This window comes from Vanellus vanellus (assembly GCF_965231255.1).
Source record: "Vanellus vanellus genome assembly, chromosome: 22".
In the NCBI taxonomy this organism is placed as follows: domain Eukaryota; kingdom Metazoa; phylum Chordata; class Aves; order Charadriiformes; family Charadriidae; genus Vanellus; species Vanellus vanellus.
In genome coordinates, this window is record NC_138927.1 from 4,466,430 (window position 1) to 4,485,303 (window position 18,874).

Genomic DNA, 18,874 nt, shown 5'->3' on the forward strand with positions numbered 1-18,874 from the left:
CCCCATGGACACGACCAGCTCGAGACCCTCTGGAGAGCAGCAGAGCCCCCTCCTCATCAGCTCCCCCATCTGAACTGTATTTATGTATGTGTGTAAGATATGGCCCTCCGCATCTGGGCCAGCTCTGCCTGGGTGGTTGGTGTCCTTGTCCTTGTCCTTGTCCTTGCACCGGCCACAGCCTGACAGCCCCCATGCAGGGGAGCTGCCCCGCACCCCAGCACCTTGCCGCCTCCAGGGGCCCAATCCTGCTCCCAGGATGGGAGCCCAGTGCCCTCTAGTGTCCACGGGCCACAAGCAGCACCGGGGCCCTGGGTTTCAAGGAGGGAGGCGTAGGCCAAGCTGTGCCCCCCAGGAGCACTGGGCGCTGCCAGACGCCACCAGCTCTGGCTCAGGGGGGAGCCCAGCCTGGTCCTGGGGGAGTTCCAGTCCTATCACCCCAGGGTGAGCTCTGCTTCAGCAACAGTTAGTGTCCATGCTGCAGAGCTGCATCGTGGCTCGCATCACCCGTCTTCGAGGTTTGGGGGACAGAGGTCTCCTCCACCTGGGTGAGGGTAGGAGCTCCCCGGGGACATGACTCAGAGCCAGAAGGGACATGGGGTGAGAAATTCACACACAGAGACATCAAGCGCTTCTGTCCTCGCTGCTGGGGAGAGGAGACGGCTGCCGGCAAGGGCCCGGTTTGCTGAGCAGGTTGAGCCCAGTTTGGGGAAGAGTCACTGCATTTGGGCAACAATCATTTATCAACCCGGCAGCGAAACCGGGCTGTTCTGGTGGCAACAGACAGCACAGTGCCTCCCCAGGAGGTTCCCTCGGCAGACTCAGGTGCACCAAGGTCCTTACATCAGGCATCTCCAGCCAGCCGATGATTGCTCTGGCTTTCGGCAACAGCCGTTCATCAAACGTCCATCTTTATGCTGAAATGTGTCCCCAGTTGCCCCAAGACCTGTTCGGGCAGGAGGACGCATAACCACAGGAGAGCGGAGCATGCTGCACAGGGACGCCCAGCTCCAATGTGCTCCTCTGCCAGGCCAGCGGGCAGGCAGGCTCTCGTCGGCCACAGCCCAAACCGCTGCCTGCAGGCAGGGGCGACAGGCAGGGCTGCTCGGAAAGGGCAATGCCAGGCCTGCAGAGCCAGCAGGCACACGGATACAGAGCACCCCATCCCCAGCTCGTGAGAGCAATGCTGGCGGGAAGGCAGAGGACACCACCACAGGGCCCAAGAGACCCTCAGAGAGGACGCTAGCCCCCTGTACAACCTGGGCCACCGCTGAGGCACCTGCAAACCGCGGAGGGACGTCGAAACACACCAGCTCAGCCCACCTGGGCAGACAGGGGCGCTGCTGACGGGGAAAAAAGCCTCTCAGTACCACCCCCGTAACGCGCTACCGCCCTCTCCACACCAGCGCCGCTCCTGACAGGAAGAGAGTCTCTCTCTCGTCCACACCCGCCCTTATATAGCCCCCGCCAGGCCGTGATTGGCTAATAACAGGGAGTTTCGCAGCATCGGATTGGTGGGGAGCACAAGCTCCAGCCGTGGGATTGGCCAGGACTCACTGCACTGAGAGGGTCCGTCCGGCCTATGGGGGGCGCTGTCGGCACTGGGCCCCGGCCTCGTCCCCGAGGCCCGTCCCCGGGCGTACGCCCGGGAGCGGAGCCGGGGCCGCAGGTGCCCCGAAGAGCCTCCAGCGGGGCCGGGGAAGAGCCAGAGCTCAGCCCCGTTACTAAACGTGCCCCAGCCCCACAACGGAGACGAGCCAGAGGCCTCTACACCAACGCTTTATTTCTCCGAGCCCCGCAGTAGGCCTCGCTCTGCCGAACCCACCCCGGGGCCTTGCTTCCAGGCGGGGCGGCGAGGCCGGAGGGAGAGGGAGTACGGAGCAGGGAGGGGAGAGATGGCTGGTCCTCTATGCTGCGAGGGTCCAAGGAGGTGGCGGGGTAGGGGACGCCATCCTGGGGAAGGATGGGGACCCTCCGGGTCAGCGAAGCCGCAGGAAGAAAGCCACAGCCAGCCCCAGGGCAAGGGAGAGGAGGGCTGGGCTGCCGTAGGGGGGGCTCAGGCTGCTTTGCGGAGGCTGCTTTAAACTGGTAGTGGAGGTGGTGGTCCCCTCCCCGGCCTGGCCAAGGGGCTGGAAAAGAAAACAAGAGAGTCAGGGTGGAACCCCCCCCCTTCCCCCCCAGTGCCCTCACCCATCTGTCCTGGGTAAGGGGGTCGTCCCCACAGCCATACTGCCCTGTCCCCCCTGCCCAGCAGGTACTGCCACCCCAGTGCCTGCACTGCCCCTTTCCATGGGGGACACGTGGCCTCCGCTTCCCTCGCAGGTTCTCCTTCATGCCGCATGCAGAAATCACAGTTGGCTTTGGGGTTTTCCCCAAGCTCGCCTCGCATTGTTGCACTGTTGTTTCTAGCTTTTAGAGACTGGGGGGGGGGGGGGGGGGGAAGCAGAAGCCCGGGGAGGTTCTGCCCCTCAGATGGTGGCGAGGAAGTGGTTGGGCACATGGTGGCTCACGGGCCCTGCGGCAGAGGATGCGGGGTGCAGGAGCAGAGCTGAGAAACGCCCATGCTGAACAAAAGAACAGGGAGGAGGAGGAGGGACCCTCCATCCCCCAGGGCTGTCGCAAGCAGAGACATTGCGGTCAGCGTGTGAGATGTAACACAGCTGGGATGGTGATTTCAGGGCAGTTTCCTTCCATCTCTCAAGATCAGCACCTTCCAAATTAAGGTGTTTGCATGAATCCCTTGTGCCCTGACCGTGCAGGACCGCTTTACTCTTACTGGGTTTTTGGTCCCTTCCCAGAACTCCTGGTGTAAGCGGTTGTGTGTTACACCTGCAAAAGGGGACCACAGTGACAAGCACTGCCTTGGGCTGCTGGAAAAGGGATGCATTTCCCTCCGTGAACCAGCCCCCATGCTGGTTCGCACCATTCCTCGGGTCCTTCTGGAGCCGGGACAGAGCCAGGGATGGGGCCCCGATGCCCAGCTCTGCCTCTTCACAGGCACTCTTGTGCTCTGAGGGCTTTTGGCTGGTTTGCCTGGCCACAGAGCAGGGCTCCCGAAAAGTAAATGCACCCTGTGGAGCCGGCAGCAGGTTGCAGCCATGCAGAGTTTGTGAGCGAAACAACCACAGATAAATCTGGCCCCATTACCAACACGCTTTAGGAAAAAAAATTATCCTGAGAGCTGCTCTGAAAAGCATCACCCTTCCTAAAAGCGCCGCCACGTTCAACCCTCCCACACACTGGTCCCCACCAAGGAGAGAGCCGACATCCACCAGCATGGTGCTGGAGCCGAGCCCTTATGGAGCCTCCCAGCAGGAAGGAAAATAACCTCCAGTGGGGAGCAGCAAGAGGAAACCAGACAGCTGTGTGCCCACCCAGTGTCCCCACAGCCATGCTCAGCACCCCCATGGCCCTGCAGCCATCCTTGCTGTCCCCACAGCCATCCTCAGTGTCCCCACACCAGGCACAGGCTGGGGCCAGTATGCAACGGAGAGGCTGCAGGATGCAGCGGAGAGCTAAGTGCAAAGGTTACAGATATACATGATGCTCTTAAGTAAAACAATGCTCTAAAAAAAAGCAACGTATGGAAGTATTTAGACCTTACAGACCACAGTGCAAAGCTCCTGGTAAGACAGCCAGCGTTAAAGTCAATAGAAAGTCAAATGCTCAGGTTTCCAGCTGAAGTTCAGCAGAAATTCTCCCACTGGTTGAACCCTGCAGCCCCCCAACTGCCGTCACACCCCCGGGACAGAGCTGGCTGGACCCCCTGGCCTCCGTGAGGCCCCACACTGTGGGGTTTCTCTTACCATGCAGAGGACAAGCAGGGCGAGCAGGAGGAGCAGGTGGGCATGCTGGAGGGGCTGCATGGTTGGGGCTTGGCTCAGCTTGTGCCGTGACACTTCCTCATCTGCTCGCAGTGATTGCAGTCGAAGGTTTTAAGCGCAGTGTTAGCTCTGTCTCACCAATCACACCTCCTTCCTTGCCCCGGCTCCACCACCCCAAAGGGATGTTTGAACCCAGGGTGATTTGAGGAAGTCGCATCCGCTGCAGATGCTGCGAGGGAGAAGTTGCAAGACATGGGGATGTCCAGACGGACACAACCCTGTACAGCCCTTTCGGCCTCACTTCTCCAGAGCCGTCGATCTACATTGCCTGGCACAAGAGCAGCTCCTACTCCTCCTGTTCCCCGGCATGGCTGCACAGCCAGCCCCGAGCAGGACATCCTGGCCACCATCTCCAGCAAAGGCAGCGAGCACCTTGCCCTGCCTTTTCCCACATCACAAAATACCACCTTCGACATGAAACCCTCCATGCTGAGCTCTGCTTTTCTCTGGGGAGTGCCTGTTCTGTGCCCCACATCCATGAAGAACTCATAGTGGTTATGGGTTAACCTCCCTGGTTCACTGGGAGAGTTTGTAAATTGCAACCAACATTTCAACAAGGGCGCTGCATTCCACCATGTAACAAACCTCCTTCCCTGCAGCTCAGGGCAGAAGCTGGGTCCAAGCTGTCCCTATGAATTTCAGTTACATGCCTGGGGTAGTCTGATGCGGGTAATGGATCAGGGAAACCCTTCCAGCCCCCCAACATCCATCTCCTCACAGCAGATCTCTGAGTTCCCTCACCCACTCAACTGCAGCAGCAGGAAGAAACAAAAGTGATCTGGTTATTCTAATACGGTTTGAAGTAAGTACTACTGAAATGCTCCAAGCACATACACCTGCTGTCTGGTTTTGTGTCGGTGAAGCGTATCACAGCGCAGCGAACCTGCTGCCAGCCTCTGCCCAGAGCTGAAGGCTCCTCTGTGACAAAGCTTCACCAAATTTAGTTATTTTTTGCACTTCATAGAAGTGTCAGAATGAAAGTTTCTTGTGGACAGCCAACATCCCATAAAAGGTGCTAAAAATCAGCCTGTTCTGCCCCTCTCCAACTGTCGAGGCTGAGCTCTCCGGAGAGTAGAGGAGCACAGGGGCAGTGGGCAGCATGGGGGACGCTCAGGGAAGGGCTCTCTGGATGACAGCAAGCGCTGGGTGGAGTTCAGAACATCATCAAGGCAAAACAGGCCTGTGGTGGTGCCCGGGTGAGAGAAAGCATTGCTAGAAAACAGAGACGGGAGGGGCAGGTGAGGAAATTAGGAGGAGCTGTGATACCTCAGGTCAGGTTGTGCCACAGACCATGTCTACGAGCTGAAGCTTCAGGGGCGCAGAGGGTGGCTGAGGAAAGGAAGCATGGCTGCGCACGGTGGGTCCCGCCCCAGCTTGGGAAATGTTTGAAGCCCTCTGAAGTGAACAGAGATCGAAAAAGCACCATTTTTGCGGGCCGGTGTGCAGGGCAGAGGGCAGGCAGGGAGCTGTTCGGCCTGGCCGAAATCCAGTCCCCGGCCTCAAAGCGGCAAACGGCGGCGGCTTCTCCCGGCGAATCCCTCCTCCAGGCGCGGGTTCGGGGAGGCCGGGAAGGCCCCGCCGCGGGCCGGGAGGCCGGATCACCCCCAGCACAAGTGCCGCGGGCCGGGAGGCCGGATCACCCCCCAGCACAGGTGCCCTCGGGGCAACCCGCTGACCCGCGCTGGGGCCCGTTGGCGCCGGGGGGAGTCAGCAGGGACGGTGGCGGGTCCCGTAGGGACCCTCGCAGGGCCCCGGGCCTGGCTCCCATAGCCAGGGTCCCGCCGCCATAGCCCGAGTCCCCGGGGGGGGCGCCAGAGCGGTGCATGCTGGGATGCGTAGTCCTCATGCTGCCGCGCCCTCCACGTGACCGGGGCTGAGCCAATGCCAGCGGTCCTCCGTCGCTGTGGCAACCGCCAGTAAACAAGATGGCGGCGGCGCGCTGAGCGCGGGGTGAGTGCTGCGTCAGCGACGGGGGAACGGGGGGAACCCCCCGCGGTTTTGGACCCCCCCACGCACCGTGAGGGACCCCCCGAAACACACGGTGCGCCCCCCCAGCACACGCCGGGTGCCCCCAGCGCTGCCACCCACCTCCAGCCTCCCCCAAGGCCCACACGCGCAGGCACCCCCGGGCGGTACCAGTTACTCCCGTTATTTTCAGCCCCTTTTTGCCAACGATCCCTCAAAAAGCTGATCACTACCGGCCTTCTGGGGACACACAGGGCTGTACATGATGGTGACAGGCTCTGCAACAACACCAGCTCGAATAAAACTCCCCAAATTTCTTACCTGCTGCCTCCTGGCCGGCATCAGTCCCCAGCAGGTACCAGGGATGTTGGTCAGTCAGGTCTCGCATGGGTTCGTATCGCGTTAGCGCTTCATCAGTTTCAAGCGGACAAGAGTTGCTTTCTGCAGCTGCAATGGCATCACAAGCGTTGGCTCTTTCACCCGTCCTGCCCCGAGGCAGCAGGCACTGCTGCACCTCTCTCACCTAGGTTTCACCCCCCCTCTGCTCCCAGGCAGGTCCCACAGGTTGCAGCTCAAGGATTTTAACTTTTACTACAAGTTCTGGGTGTATGAACACCCACTCTGCCCAGAAAGCAAGGGTATATGGACTGGGAAGATGGGCTGATGAGAAAAATAAACAGTCTGGGCTTTTTTGGACAGCCTTTTCAATTACATTTTAAAAAACTTGCCCATCAGGCAAATTCTTCCAAAGTTAATGAACCTATGCTTTATTTTTACATATTATCCCCTTTTATTTTTACGAAAAGGGCAGAGCAGTCCAAGTTCATTGCCTCCACTGGTAAGACTTTTCTTATCATCCTACATGTTTTGCAATGATTATGGCTCTTTCTCTCCTACATATGTCCAAAATCAGATACGTAACAAAAGGTTCCCACATCCTCACCAAGCCCTAGAGCCTCATCTGCTTTTACAGTTCCATTTTAGGTCACATCCTTCCTACTAGATCTTAAAGCAAAAACTCCCTTTCCACTCCCAGTGAAGTTTGCTGCTTCTGTTAATCCCAGTGTCGTGCTTTTTGCTAAAACAGCTCAATATTACCACTTTCTGCCTCACTGTACAGAGCAGGATGCTCTGTACTAGTGTCATGGTCTCTTTCTGCAAGCTCCATTTTGTGTTTGCTCTTCCCAGCTGCTGACATTGTACCTTCCCTTGGGTCCCGGCTCATAATGAGTGCCCACATTCATTAATTAGTCTGAGAGTGCTTGTGGGAGTGAATGGACTGGGCCACCCTGCTTTCTCCTGCCCTCTCTTTCCCACAGCATAACCCCAGTATTTCTTTACCTGCTTTTGGAGAAGTCGTATCCAAAACACTGACCTTTTTTCTTTCTTTCATGATCTTCATGCCTTTTCCGAGAAGATGACAGCCTGTCTCCTAGGACAAAGAATCCAGCACAAGGCAGTCTCCCCTCCTGCTCAAGGGGGACAACACTGCAAAAGAACATGCAGGGTAAAGTCCCTCAATGATTAGGGGATTCTGGGCCATCACAGTTTCTCAGTGACAGTCTGGTGGACTCAATACCCCAGGCCAGGGCTAATTCCTGTGGTCCCCCTCTCATATACACAGTGTGCTGTCAGTCAGACAGCCATGTCCCTACCAGTCAGAAGACAAGGGATTTCTACCCAGTAACGCCCAAAATGTACCCTTGTCCTACCTGCCATGGCAGAACAGGGATTCTTGTGTGGAGTCCCCTATGGTGCAGATGAGCCTCCAATGCCATTTTAGAGAGGTAACATGTACTTGTGCTTTCAGGCGAAGCTTGCACTGACATGGACCTCGTGTCCTCTGTGATGCAAAAACTCATGCTATTGGAACAAAAACTAAAGAAACAAGCACAAGAAATCCAACTGAAGGTAAAAATACTGCCCCTTACTGAACCTCTTCTGTGCCCTGCTTTGATGGCTGAAGCCACAGTAGCATTACACCTGCTCAGACCTAGTTTGGGCTAAACCAAGTTAATCTGTAGCCTGCTCTGTTAATTACACAAACAAGCCTTTGCAAAGCAACAGAGAAATTGTATCAGTCTTTGGGGCGGGAGAGTGGACAGTCCCTGCTGTGAGGTCTCAAAGACTCTCTGCACCCTTTCACTGATACCATTAGCAGTTTGGCTTCAGACCTTTCTTCCTTTTGCTTTCTGAAACAACAGCTGCTCATACAGCAGAATCATCCTCGAGCAGACCTCTTTGCATTCCTGCAGCTTAGAGTAAATACCCTTTCTTTTCTTTAAAGAAGTGGCTGCAGAGATGCTGGTTTCATTTCTAGATCAGCCACTGCAGGTCAGGGCACAAGCTGTGCCTGAGCAGGAAGCACAGGGCTGCGAGTCCCCATGGCTGCCTACAGCTCTTGTGCAGATGGAGGAAGGGGAGATAGGTCAGCATGTCCCTCTGCTATTCTTGGAGCTGTGTATTTATATCCCACCCCTCGTTTGAGTCTAATTAAAGTATTTGTGAGGTGATACAGCCTTTCTGACCCTTATTTTGCCTGTGTCCAAGTGGGGTGAGAGTACCTGCACCACTGACTCACCCAGCCAGGACTAATTATGCAAACTGAAGGCCAAGGAACTAAACGGGTCATTATTTGTTCTGGTCCTGAAGGATAGGAGGATTGCTGAACTTGAAGAGAAGATGAAGACTCTTCAGAAAGGAGAAGGTAAAAATTGTTCTACCCTTGGCACCTTCCTCCTACCTGTGGGAGAGCTACAGAGCTCCTGGTACTGCAACAGAGCAGGCTTGGAGACCTCTCTGAGCCACCCTTGCCTTAAAAGCCCGAGAGCCTCTTCAGTGAGTGGTATCAGTTACGCACACGTGGTACCATCTGCCAGAGCAGATCCGCACTTTATACTTGCATCTGTTATGCGGGTTTTCTGGTGCAGTGCAAAACATTATTTCCTGACCTATTTTCTATGGGTTACCAAGTTTCCACAAGCATAGACAACCGCATAGACCAACCACAAAGATATGTGAGGATGGTCAGAAAAAAAAAGAACGGTAAATACTACAGAGTTCAAACAGGGTGGAAAAACAGAGCTACTCACAGCTAAGAGAAACTAAAAATCTACTTGGAGTCTCAAACAGGATTACTGGTTCAGGCTCACTTGTCCTGTAAGGCAGCGTAACTCTAAATTGAACCCAGCTTTGAGTGAGTCACTGAAGAAGGTCTTCCCCCCATTCGGTTTCTTGGAGTCCAGCAGCTCTCCAGCTGGGCCCCGACATGTTTCCTACAATGGCTAAACTACCTTGTTAGCACAAAGCTGTGGTAAGTTCTCCATTTCCTGAGCGAAGCACAAGAACATGCCTGTCAAACCACAAATGTGGTTTTTACCTCATCATGCATTCAGCCTAGGTTTCTGGATCCAGCTTTAGTGGACACCTGCTCATTTTTTTAATAAGTGCCTTAAGACTGAGTAAGCCAAGTGATTCTCATTGTGTAATTGCAAACAGCCCTGCTCACATCAGCTTCCTACAGCATTAAACTTCACCAGTATCATTCACAACTATCTTTTAGTCTATCGTCATCTTTATCAAACTGCTGCAGGTTGAATTGTCAGGGACCAGCATGCAGAGCTCATGTTCAGCTGCTGTGTTGTACAGGCTTAAGTTCACTTAATGGTACAGGCAGGTACTGCTGGTGCATGTGCACTGTGTGACATGGGTTATTTATCACACTTCATTAAGGCTGTACATAGAAAAAGCAAGTCTTCCCTTTCAGATGCTCCTGACCCATCTACAGCAGAGGAACTGGAAACTAGGTGCCTTCAGCTGCAGACCCAGGTCTGGGAGATGGAGGTGAGACACTTGCCCTAAGCCATCTGCACCTTTGGTTTGAGATCATCGCAGTCCCAGGCTGCTTGGTCTTTTTTCAAGCTGCCACTTTGATCATCACAATTTTTCACCTCACCCTTCTGAAAAGAAAGAATAGGTTGGACGCGAGTTACAGGGCAGTAAGTTTTTTTTAATACACAAATATTTGTGCCTCCTGCAAGCCTCTTCATTATGATTTCTGGGACTGTAGAAATATTCTTTGCAGCTACTACAGTCTTGGGAGATTACTGTACACTACAGATACTTTCATTCTTCCTTTTGCCGGCTACTAGCAGAGCTGCTACTACTATCCTGCCAGTGAGTCTGTTGGTCTGCCAGGGCCAAAAAGCCCCAAGACAAACCTTCTCTTTCACCTCCCCTTCTGCTTCTCAGTCACAGCTGACCACTCTCAGGCTTCTGTTTCTCCTTTTCCGAAGCTCTGGTATACAATGCTGATTTGCACTTTCCTCTTACAGCGGTTTCTAAATGACTATGGTCTGATTTGGGTTGGAGAGAGACATGAACAGCTGGAAGATTTAGAATCGCTCAAGGATGAAGAAGAGCTGCCAGTAAGGAGCCTATGGAAGCCAGGTAAAGCATCAGCACTCGTTGCTGAAGCAGCTATCCTAGCTCCTGCTGCGTGCTTAGAGGAGGTATAATACTCCCCCGGAGTAGATAAGCATGTAACACCCAAAATTTGGGTCTTCAGAATTTGTGATCTTGTGCTGAGGTCTTCATATCAGTCTATCTCAGGGACAGAGATATAGAGCAATTTCACCAGAGCTAAGCCAGGCAGAATGTTGGTATTTTATATACGTACATTTTGTAAGCCCCGTCTAGGGGAAGAGGAGAGAACTCGATGGCTCAGCCATTTGGAAGGATAGCCTCGCAGCAGCTGCTTCCAGAAGAGTTCCCATACTCTAAATGTTTGAAGCTTGATTGCTGTAATAACATTGACGTAAAATGGGGGGAAAACAGAATCAGATGCTTGGAGTATATAGTAGCTGTAGTAACTTATCCATATTGTCTGGCTCCACCAGAGAGTATTGTTTGCCTTTCCTCCCAACTATCACGTGAGTGGTTTAATTGAGACCTGATTGTGCTGTATGGGGTCCAAGCGTATTTGGCAAAGTCTTCTTAGGAAGTGGTAATAGAGAAAAAAAAGAAAGACTAATATTTGGGCTGTACAGCTAATGCTGCTTCCTAAACACCATGCAAATATTAGCTAACTAATCCTTCCCTCCCTTAGATGGGTAGAAGACCAGGGAAGCAGTAGAAATAATTTACATTGTTTTCAGCTCACCCTTTTTAAGGGAGGTTTCCTTGCCCTCCTTTATCAAATCGTAAAAAAGGCAGAACAGAAAATACGAAAGGCTTTACCTCTGCCTACACCTCTTCTTTCATTTCCTCTTCTGATTTCATCCTTCTGCCCCATCACGCCTCTTTTACTGCTTCACCCTACCACCCTCCTCAAGCACCCAGATAAACATCCTCAGCAGTGCCCCAGCAAGAGCGAGCAATCTGCTGGTGGCAAGCAGCAGGCAGCCAGCTGTGTTTGCACTGGCGTTTCTTCAGGATAAATGGGTCAGGGCAGACTAGCTATCTAGTTAATCCAACTAGTTAAATTCCTCACTCTGTGCATTTTACAGCACCATATTAAGGGACGACACAACACTTCTGAAACTACAAACAAAGACACGGAGCTGAGCGTGGTCTCTAAAGAGCTGGCTGCCTCTGTAGCTGGCTCTGGAGTTATATTAGCTTGTAGCAAGAGGGCTGTTTTCCTGCTGCCCTGCCTTTGTGGTTTTGCACACACCCATGTAAACCTGGCAGCGCCGCATCACAGCAGCCCTATTGCACCACACTTTGCAAAAGTGCAAAAGCCAAAGCATGGAGAGGCCCCACAGACAGCCCCAAAGCGTTAGGACTCAGACGCACCTCGAACACATCCGCACAGAGATGAAAGCTGCTTAGCTGGCATCCCCTTCCCTCTCTAACTCTGATCCCTCCACCACAGGTGAAGCAGTTGTTTCCAAACACCAGATTGATTTTGATTTAATCTTGGAAAACGTGAAGGATTTGAATGTGCTGGCTGGAGAAGGCATTTCTCAAATTGAGCGCACGCCTCGGGGTGCTCGGCTGAGGCAGCCAGAACCCCTCCCTCTCACGCTGTATCAAAATGGGATTGTCATGTTTGATGGACCCTTTCGGCCCTACGAGGACCCATCCACACAGGTATGGAAAGGTCTGTAGAGGAATTAGACTTAGAGCCACCCTGCTGTCATTCACTAAGCCTCAGGAAAGGGACTGTATGGGAATAAGGCTTGTGAGCTCATCCCAGTCCTAAAAAGGAGCAGTTATTGAGACCTCCAGCTTCTCACCTGCCTTTCCCTGGTGCCTTTAAAGACTAGTAAGTCTTTGTGTAGTAATTTTTAGAGATGGAGATTCTGGGTCTGTTATGCAGACATTTTTTCATGGCAATAACAACACAAATAGGAGTGGCCCAGAAGGAATATATCAGTCATGAAATAAATAGAAAGTCTGAGGTACGACCGTGAGTTTTCATTTTGTTTCAGCAATGCCTGCAGGATATTATGGATGGCTATTTCCCTTCAGAGTTGCAGATGCGCTACCCAGATGGCATCCCTTTGCAGGTAAGCAGTGCAAAACCCTATTCATCAATTTTTTGGAAGAAATTGCTCTCTTGGCTCTCAAGAAAATTGTTCAGATTTCTTTCACCAATCTGTTGGACGCTCCCAACAGCAAATTAAGTTTGAGGTTTTTGAACACAGCATACACGCAGCTTAATTCTGTGCATGTTTGTCTTGGGGAAAGGGTGGCTGGGAGCACACCTGCTAGAGCCGTTATAGGGAGTTAAGTGAGCATTTCAGCAACAGGACTGAATGGTTTCCCCTGCCTCGGTGAATATTGGTTTGGAACATGACTTCTAAGAGCATAGCAGGCTTTGTAGAAGAGAAGTAGTACGTGCAGCCTCTGAAGAGCTGTGTAACAAAAAGGAGAAAAAAAAGTTCTCAAATAGTTACCCCGGAAAAGCTTTTAAAAAGAGATTGAACAAGTGTCTCTCAAGGAGGATGTCGGGAGAGTTTATTTTGCCACAATTTAAATGGATTTGGCCACCTGAGGCTCTTTTGGGCCCCACTTTTTGATTTCTCAGAACTGGCAAAAAGCCAAGGCCACATTTTCAGGCAGAAAGCAGGCAGAGAGCCTCAGGGAACTCTAATCTAGGTCTTCAAGTGCACCCGAAATGTAAGCAGGCACAACCAGAGGGGTGCACCTACCCACTGCCACGAAGAAAGCAGGCCACAACTGCACGGGCGAGTATGAGGTCAGGACAGCCAAGTGAGCTGGCAGTTGTGGTAGTTAGAAAGTCAGGTGGAAGAGGAAGGAATGTGCCAGGCTCTTGTGGCTATGGTTCCCTATAATCTGTGAATAGCTGGCCACATCTGGAAGCCACAAGACAGTACAGTAACCTGGGCTAAATATGGACACAGAGATATAGCCAGCCAGATGTAAGAGGAACATAAGTGGAACCCAGACAGAAAGACTGCCTGTTTATACAGCCTTCCCCATTGCTGGGGCCCTCGGGGTAGCACTCTGCCTTCCTTGGTCTGTTAGAGCCATTTGACAGTTCCCACTGCAGCTTCTTACTGCCAAATCCCTCTCCACCCCCAACCTGCTGCTTTCACATTGCTTTCCACCTGGAGAGTGTTTTCAAGTGTGGAAGCAGACGTGGAGGAAAGGTCAAGTCCAAGCACATTTCTTACAACTCATGGAAAGGAGCAGCTGCCCAGTGCCTGTTGAGATGGATAAACAACTACCCTGCAGTCTGGGTGGGCCATCCAGGGGACTTGGGGGGATCTTCCAGGATTTGCTTTGTTAGAGAGCCTATAGGAGCTGAAAATACATTTCATTGAGTTTGGACAGCTGGAGCAGCTTTCACAGTAGCAGCTCTCTTGGTTTCACTTGGGGTTTACAACTCTTGGTTGTTGTTGCTGTGGTTTATTGTGCTCTGATGCAGTGAGAACAAGCTTGTGCAACAGTCAGACTTGCTTATGGCAGTTGGCCTTAATTCAACAGGTCACTGACAGAAGGGACGTGGTATTTTGGGAGAGAGACCTTCCAGGGAGTTTTCCTGGCCATGGCCAAGTGGTTGGCCATTCAAAATCAAGCAAATTGCAGGAAACCGCTGAGATCCCAGGTAAATTCTTAAGCCTGCCTAAAAAATGCAGCTAACTGCCAAAGAGGAGAATCAAAACCTTACTGGGGCAGTCCAGCTGGTAGGAGGGGAATGTGTAGGGTCTCAGTGAGAAAGGCAACACTTCTGGGTCCGAGCCCTGTGCTTGTAGCCCCAGTGTTGCTTCAGGAGCTGGCAGCAAGGCAGCACACGTGGTGTCCTCTCATCATTAAATCCTCCTAAAGAATGAAACATGACAAATAATAGAAGACCAGAAGATCAGTGGGTTTTCAAAAACATATCTGCCCTGTGCCTTTCTGAAAGGCCAAGCTCCTTCTAGCTTCCCCTTTATCAGCAAAGGATGCTGAGGGAACCCTGTAGATTGGGGGTGGGGTAGCTTGCAACCAACCTTCGGTTCTCCTACAAGCTCATTCCGTAAAGGCGGACATCTTCAAGCCAGACCGATCTTAACCGTACCGAATATGGGACGATTCCTCTTCAGACTTTCATAAGAGAATATGGGACATAAGGTGAGGCCACAGATTCCTCATTTTGCTTCTAAACTCCATCAGTCTGTGTAAGAAATATCTGTCATGGCTGGAAAGTCAAATGCAGTCAGTCATATAGACAGAAAACAGTGCGTTTGTGCATGCATACCTAAATAACCCAAACACATGCATTGCCCATCAGCAACATCTTTCTATTTATATAAAACTGTACTGCTTGATCATTCATCTCAAGGCCATTCACAAACAGAAGTTGTGCTAAATGTTTCCTTTATCCAAGTAGTTAAAAAAAAAAAGAAATTGCCACAGAAAAAGGAACGGCCACCTGCAAATAAACCCTCACAAGATGAAAAACTTTCCAAGCCTGTAAAAATTGTCATAGTCTGTTTTTCCTGTTCACAGCAGGGCTGACAAGGTTTCTGTCATGCAGCCCAACTGTGCACTGAAGAGGCTGCACAGTTTCTCAATGTTGATGTTGACAATCAAACATTTAGTGGGCCAGAAAGTGGGACAAGCTTCAACAGGGGAGATCAAGAGCCAGTCTAAGCCTAGCTAGGGAAGGTTAGAGCTCTCCCTGTTGGCTGTTGTGCTCTCACATTTCACCAAATCAGCCTATTCTGGGGAAAAAATGTTTGTCAAAAAGGTTGCATGTGGACACATCTCCTCTCTGCTCTGGCAGGTCCCAAACTCTCCTCGGAGCAGCTTCTCAACAAGTTTTCTAAGTCCTCAAAACACAGAGAAGTGATTGATGTCCAAGGCTCAGCCAGAGCAGCACAGCAGGTACGAGTGGACCCCTCAAACACCCATAGGATGAGGCGGGCAGCGATTCCCTGGGCTCAGCGCCCTGCACAGCACTGTACCCCGTACCCCCTCCTTGGGCCTCTCAGCTCTGCGTAACCTCCTCCCCCCAGAGAGGCTCCACCAGGGCACACGTGGCACTTTGGCACCTGCTCCTGGGCTTTCCTGATACTGGTTGCTCTCTGTGCAGAGCAGGCAGCGGTGACACTCACCTGGTTTGGTTTCAGGGCTCTGGTGGGGTGCAGAGCAGCGAAGAGATCCTGGTGGAGACACCCAGACTGTCTGCCCTGGAGAGGTACCGGCATGGCCCCTTCATCCCTGCCCTGTCAGGCGCTCTCTCATCTTCCTCCTATTTCATCATTGAGGGTTTATTTCAGGGGTTTCAGTTGAGGAAGTAAATGGACTCGCCCATTTTATAGCTTAGAAATAATTAGGAAAAAAAAAGCCAAGTTTGATCTTTTGGGAAGACCACTAAACTGTTCGTGGTAAACTTGCCATCATTTACATCTCTAACAAAAGGTTCTGTTGTTCAAAATATTACTTACTTATTGCTGTGAAATACTTTTCCCAACAGCAAGCCAAAGCCTAAGAGTTTGAAACCATCTAAAAAGCTGTTTGTGATCACGTTAAATGGGAGAATTCCTCAAGGAAACTGATGCCCAAGTGGGAGGTCACACTAACAACACTTTTCCACTCATAGTCTTCTGGCAAGACAAGACCCAAATAGCTAATGAAAAAAACCCAAGCAGATTATTTTTAATCAAGAAAGTAGGACGAAGTACTTACCAGACAACCCTGATCTAAAATGAAAAAGCTAAAAAAGGTCAGCAACTCTCTTTCCAAGGCACCTTTAAGCAGGGAAAGCAAAGCAGCAGTTTGGTCTGTGGGCCAGGCTGCTCACCTGCAGTCAGACTGGGCCTCTTTCATCTCAAGGACATTCCCAAACATGAAACACCTCTCCCCCTGTTCAGATCACCCTGGCAGCCCAGAGGCTTTGCCTGCTGAGTAGAGCTCGCAGGCTCTGTCGCTGGCCGAGCCCTCACTCCTCACCTGACGAGGTATTCTAACCTCCAGGGTGAAGACAGCTGAAGAGGCTGAAGCTTCTGCCCCTGATGTCTGCACCCTCCGCATCAAATCTGAGAGTGGGGAGCAGACATACATTGTAAAGATGCTGTTCACAGAAACCATAGGGGACCTGCGCCAGCACCTCGTGCATGCCAGGTAAGCCTGGGACTTCCTCCTTTCCTCGCTCCGTAAAGCCCCAGGGAAGGTTTCTCAGCTGCGGCTGAAGGCCCTGGAACTGTGCTTCAGACAGATGAGCCTGAGCTGAGCAGGCTGAGGGTTACAGTCCCAGCCCCAGGAGCTGCTGGGCACCCTTCTGCTGCTTTGGCTCCACCGCCAGCGATGCCCTCTGGGCAGTGCTGCCAGGGTCACGCTTAGCTCAGAGCATTTAATCCCCACCTTTCCCAAAAAGCTGACACAGCAGCAGAGATAAGCCTCTTTTGTTCTCTGAAAATTGTCATCTGACCCAGGTCCACCACTGCCTTTGCCTCCTTCCAGCTGCTCAGCAGCACTTGCCTATTACCACCATTCCCAAGGTGCTGGTGGATCCTGGAAGCTGAGCTGCAGCCTTCAGCTTGGCTGATGGTTCTGCTGCTGGACAAACACCACCCTTTGCTCAGCCAGCTCTATATCCCAACACATTCAATGCTGCCCAAGAGCTTTGGGGACAGTTCCAGATGGTTGAGGGGACCCCTTTGCTCTCGCCTCTTCCCACTGCGTTGCAGGCCGTAGCTCTGGCCTCAGTCAGAGCCGACAATGAGCTCACTGCTGTTGGGATGCAAGAACCTCGTTCCCCACTGCAGCTGTGGAGCCTGGAATGGCTGCTCTGTGCCTGGCTGTTAGCAGTTTGGGCAGGAAGCCCTTTTTTCTGCTCAGCCTGTGCTTGTGAAACAGTGTCTCCCTCTGCTCTTACCTAACCGCAGCTGGATCAGCCAGAGCATCTCAGCAAAACCTTGGGGGATCCTCCATGTAGGAAAGATTGTGCTGTTCTTTCCTAGGGGTGGAGACTCCGACTCATATGAGATCATCAGTACCTTTCCCCAGAGGGTGTACGCAGACAACTCCAGGAGCCTGCAGGAATGCGGCCTGATCCCCAATGCCTCCTTGCTGCTTCGAAGAAGAGACCCCTCCCAACAAGAGGGGACAGGGCTGCAAACAGCCTAACAGCAAAAGCTGCTCATCCCAAGCTCTGCAAGAGGAAGGAGCTGCCTCGCACCGTTAGCTGTGTTATAACCTCCCCTAGCTGGGAAAAGAGAGGGTTGTCTTTCCAGATTGTTTCATTGCGCTGTTACCTGGGATGGAGAGAAGAGCTCAGAGGCAGCGAGTGCCAGGCCCAGTCCTGCTGCCTCGCGGGTGGATCCTTTTCCCCAAGAGAGGTGGGCTCCTAACACAGGGGCATTTCTGTCAGCTCAAACCTGAGGCCTGGTTTCTCACCTCTGCTGAAGGTTACACAGGCTGATCCCTGCCCAGGGAAAGCCATCGGCTTTACACTGCTAGCGGGCAGTTGCTTAGCTGGGCTCAGGGATTTTCTATAGCAGCAGGACAGACAAACAGCCAGGGTCAATTTGCTTTCCACACAGCTGCTCCCCAGAGATTTCAACTGCACTCAGACCATGAGAGAAACGGGCTCAGTTATACGGTCCCTGGTGAAGCTAAACCAAAAGGCCCTGAGCCATTCCAATGCTGGGACTGAGCCAGACCTAGCTCAGCCAGGAGATCCTGCTACTGGGTTTCCTGTACGTGAACAACTCCTTCCCTTGGACAGCCCCCAGATCCAGCAGGGCCCCAGCTCACAGCCACGCCGAGCCCGCCTGCAAAAACCCAGAGCTGCCAGCCTCCCTCCCTCGGCAGCTGGATGCTGCAACAGGACACCATGTCATTGGAGAAGATGATAATCCCTTTGCTGCTTCTCTGCTGAAGCCCGAGTAAAGCATCCTCCTCCCTCTCCTGTGGGCTGGGGCTGTGCTTTGCAGGCCCCTTTTCCCAGCACATTCTTCCTGTTTCAACTGTGACAAGCTCCCACTTGACTCCCAGCTGACGACACTCCCACTTGTGCGAGGCAGCGCCTTCTGGCAGGTTCCCTTTTTGCAGAGACCCAGCCCTCATTATAGGCTCCCAATAAAACCATTTATTTAAGTTGCAATTTCCGCTTCTGTTAAGATTTCAAAGGCACAGTTGCTGTGGAAGAGAGCAGGACACCCAGAACACTTCCCAAAGCCCTCTGACCAGAGCTGGACCCTGCACAACTCAAATACAGGCAGCGCCACTCGTGCAAACCAGCTGCTTCCACAGGGTCCCTGTGACCAGTGACTCAATCCCCACTGCTCTAAGTTAGTTTCCTCCTTTTTCCACCTGTAGCAGGTATAGGAGTGTACAGGGAACCTTCCTGTAGGGCAGCATTTTCCACTGCCCCTCTATATCCTGGTCTATAACCAACCAGGTAAGACTTTGTGCCAGGGATTTGGTTTTTTGACTCCTATGTCTGGGCTGAAACCGTCCCTCCCCCAGGCTGCCATTCTCACCCCACAGAGAGGTACCTGTCACTACCACGCTGTAGGATATATTCAGACAAGTCCTGTGAGCCTTTGATTAGAGGCAGCAATCTAAGG

General features: G+C 52.4%; 1 protein-coding gene and 1 long non-coding RNA gene across 3 annotated transcripts; one reads left to right on the forward strand and one right to left on the reverse strand.

Annotated features, from left to right (window-relative positions):
• Positions 1 to 1,760: 1,760 nt before the first annotated feature.
• On the reverse strand, positions 1,761 to 7,495 carry LOC309680597. Of its 2 annotated transcripts, XR_014269961.1 has the most exons (4): positions 7,222 to 7,495; positions 6,168 to 6,293; positions 3,804 to 4,050; positions 1,761 to 2,126 (listed from the first exon to the last, which is right to left on the reverse strand). It is a non-coding gene; the product is annotated as an uncharacterized lncRNA (long non-coding RNA). The 2 variants fall into 2 exon arrangements; XR_014269962.1 differs by lacking the exons at positions 6,168 to 6,293; positions 7,222 to 7,495 and adding an exon at positions 5,148 to 5,165.
• A 46-nt stretch (positions 7,496 to 7,541) lies between these two features.
• UBXN11 (UBX domain protein 11) lies at positions 7,542 to 17,429 on the forward strand (the record flags this gene model as incomplete). The annotated part of the gene is made up of 12 exons (XM_082494151.1): positions 7,542 to 7,551; positions 7,657 to 7,757; positions 8,499 to 8,553; positions 9,613 to 9,689; positions 10,181 to 10,295; positions 11,722 to 11,939; positions 12,281 to 12,358; positions 13,803 to 13,923; positions 15,085 to 15,185; positions 15,431 to 15,498; positions 16,278 to 16,424; positions 17,264 to 17,429. 12 exons carry the CDS (start codon positions 7,542 to 7,544, stop codon positions 17,427 to 17,429), a joined length of 1,257 nt encoding a protein of 418 aa, XP_082350277.1.
• Positions 17,430 to 18,874: the final 1,445 nt, after the last annotated feature.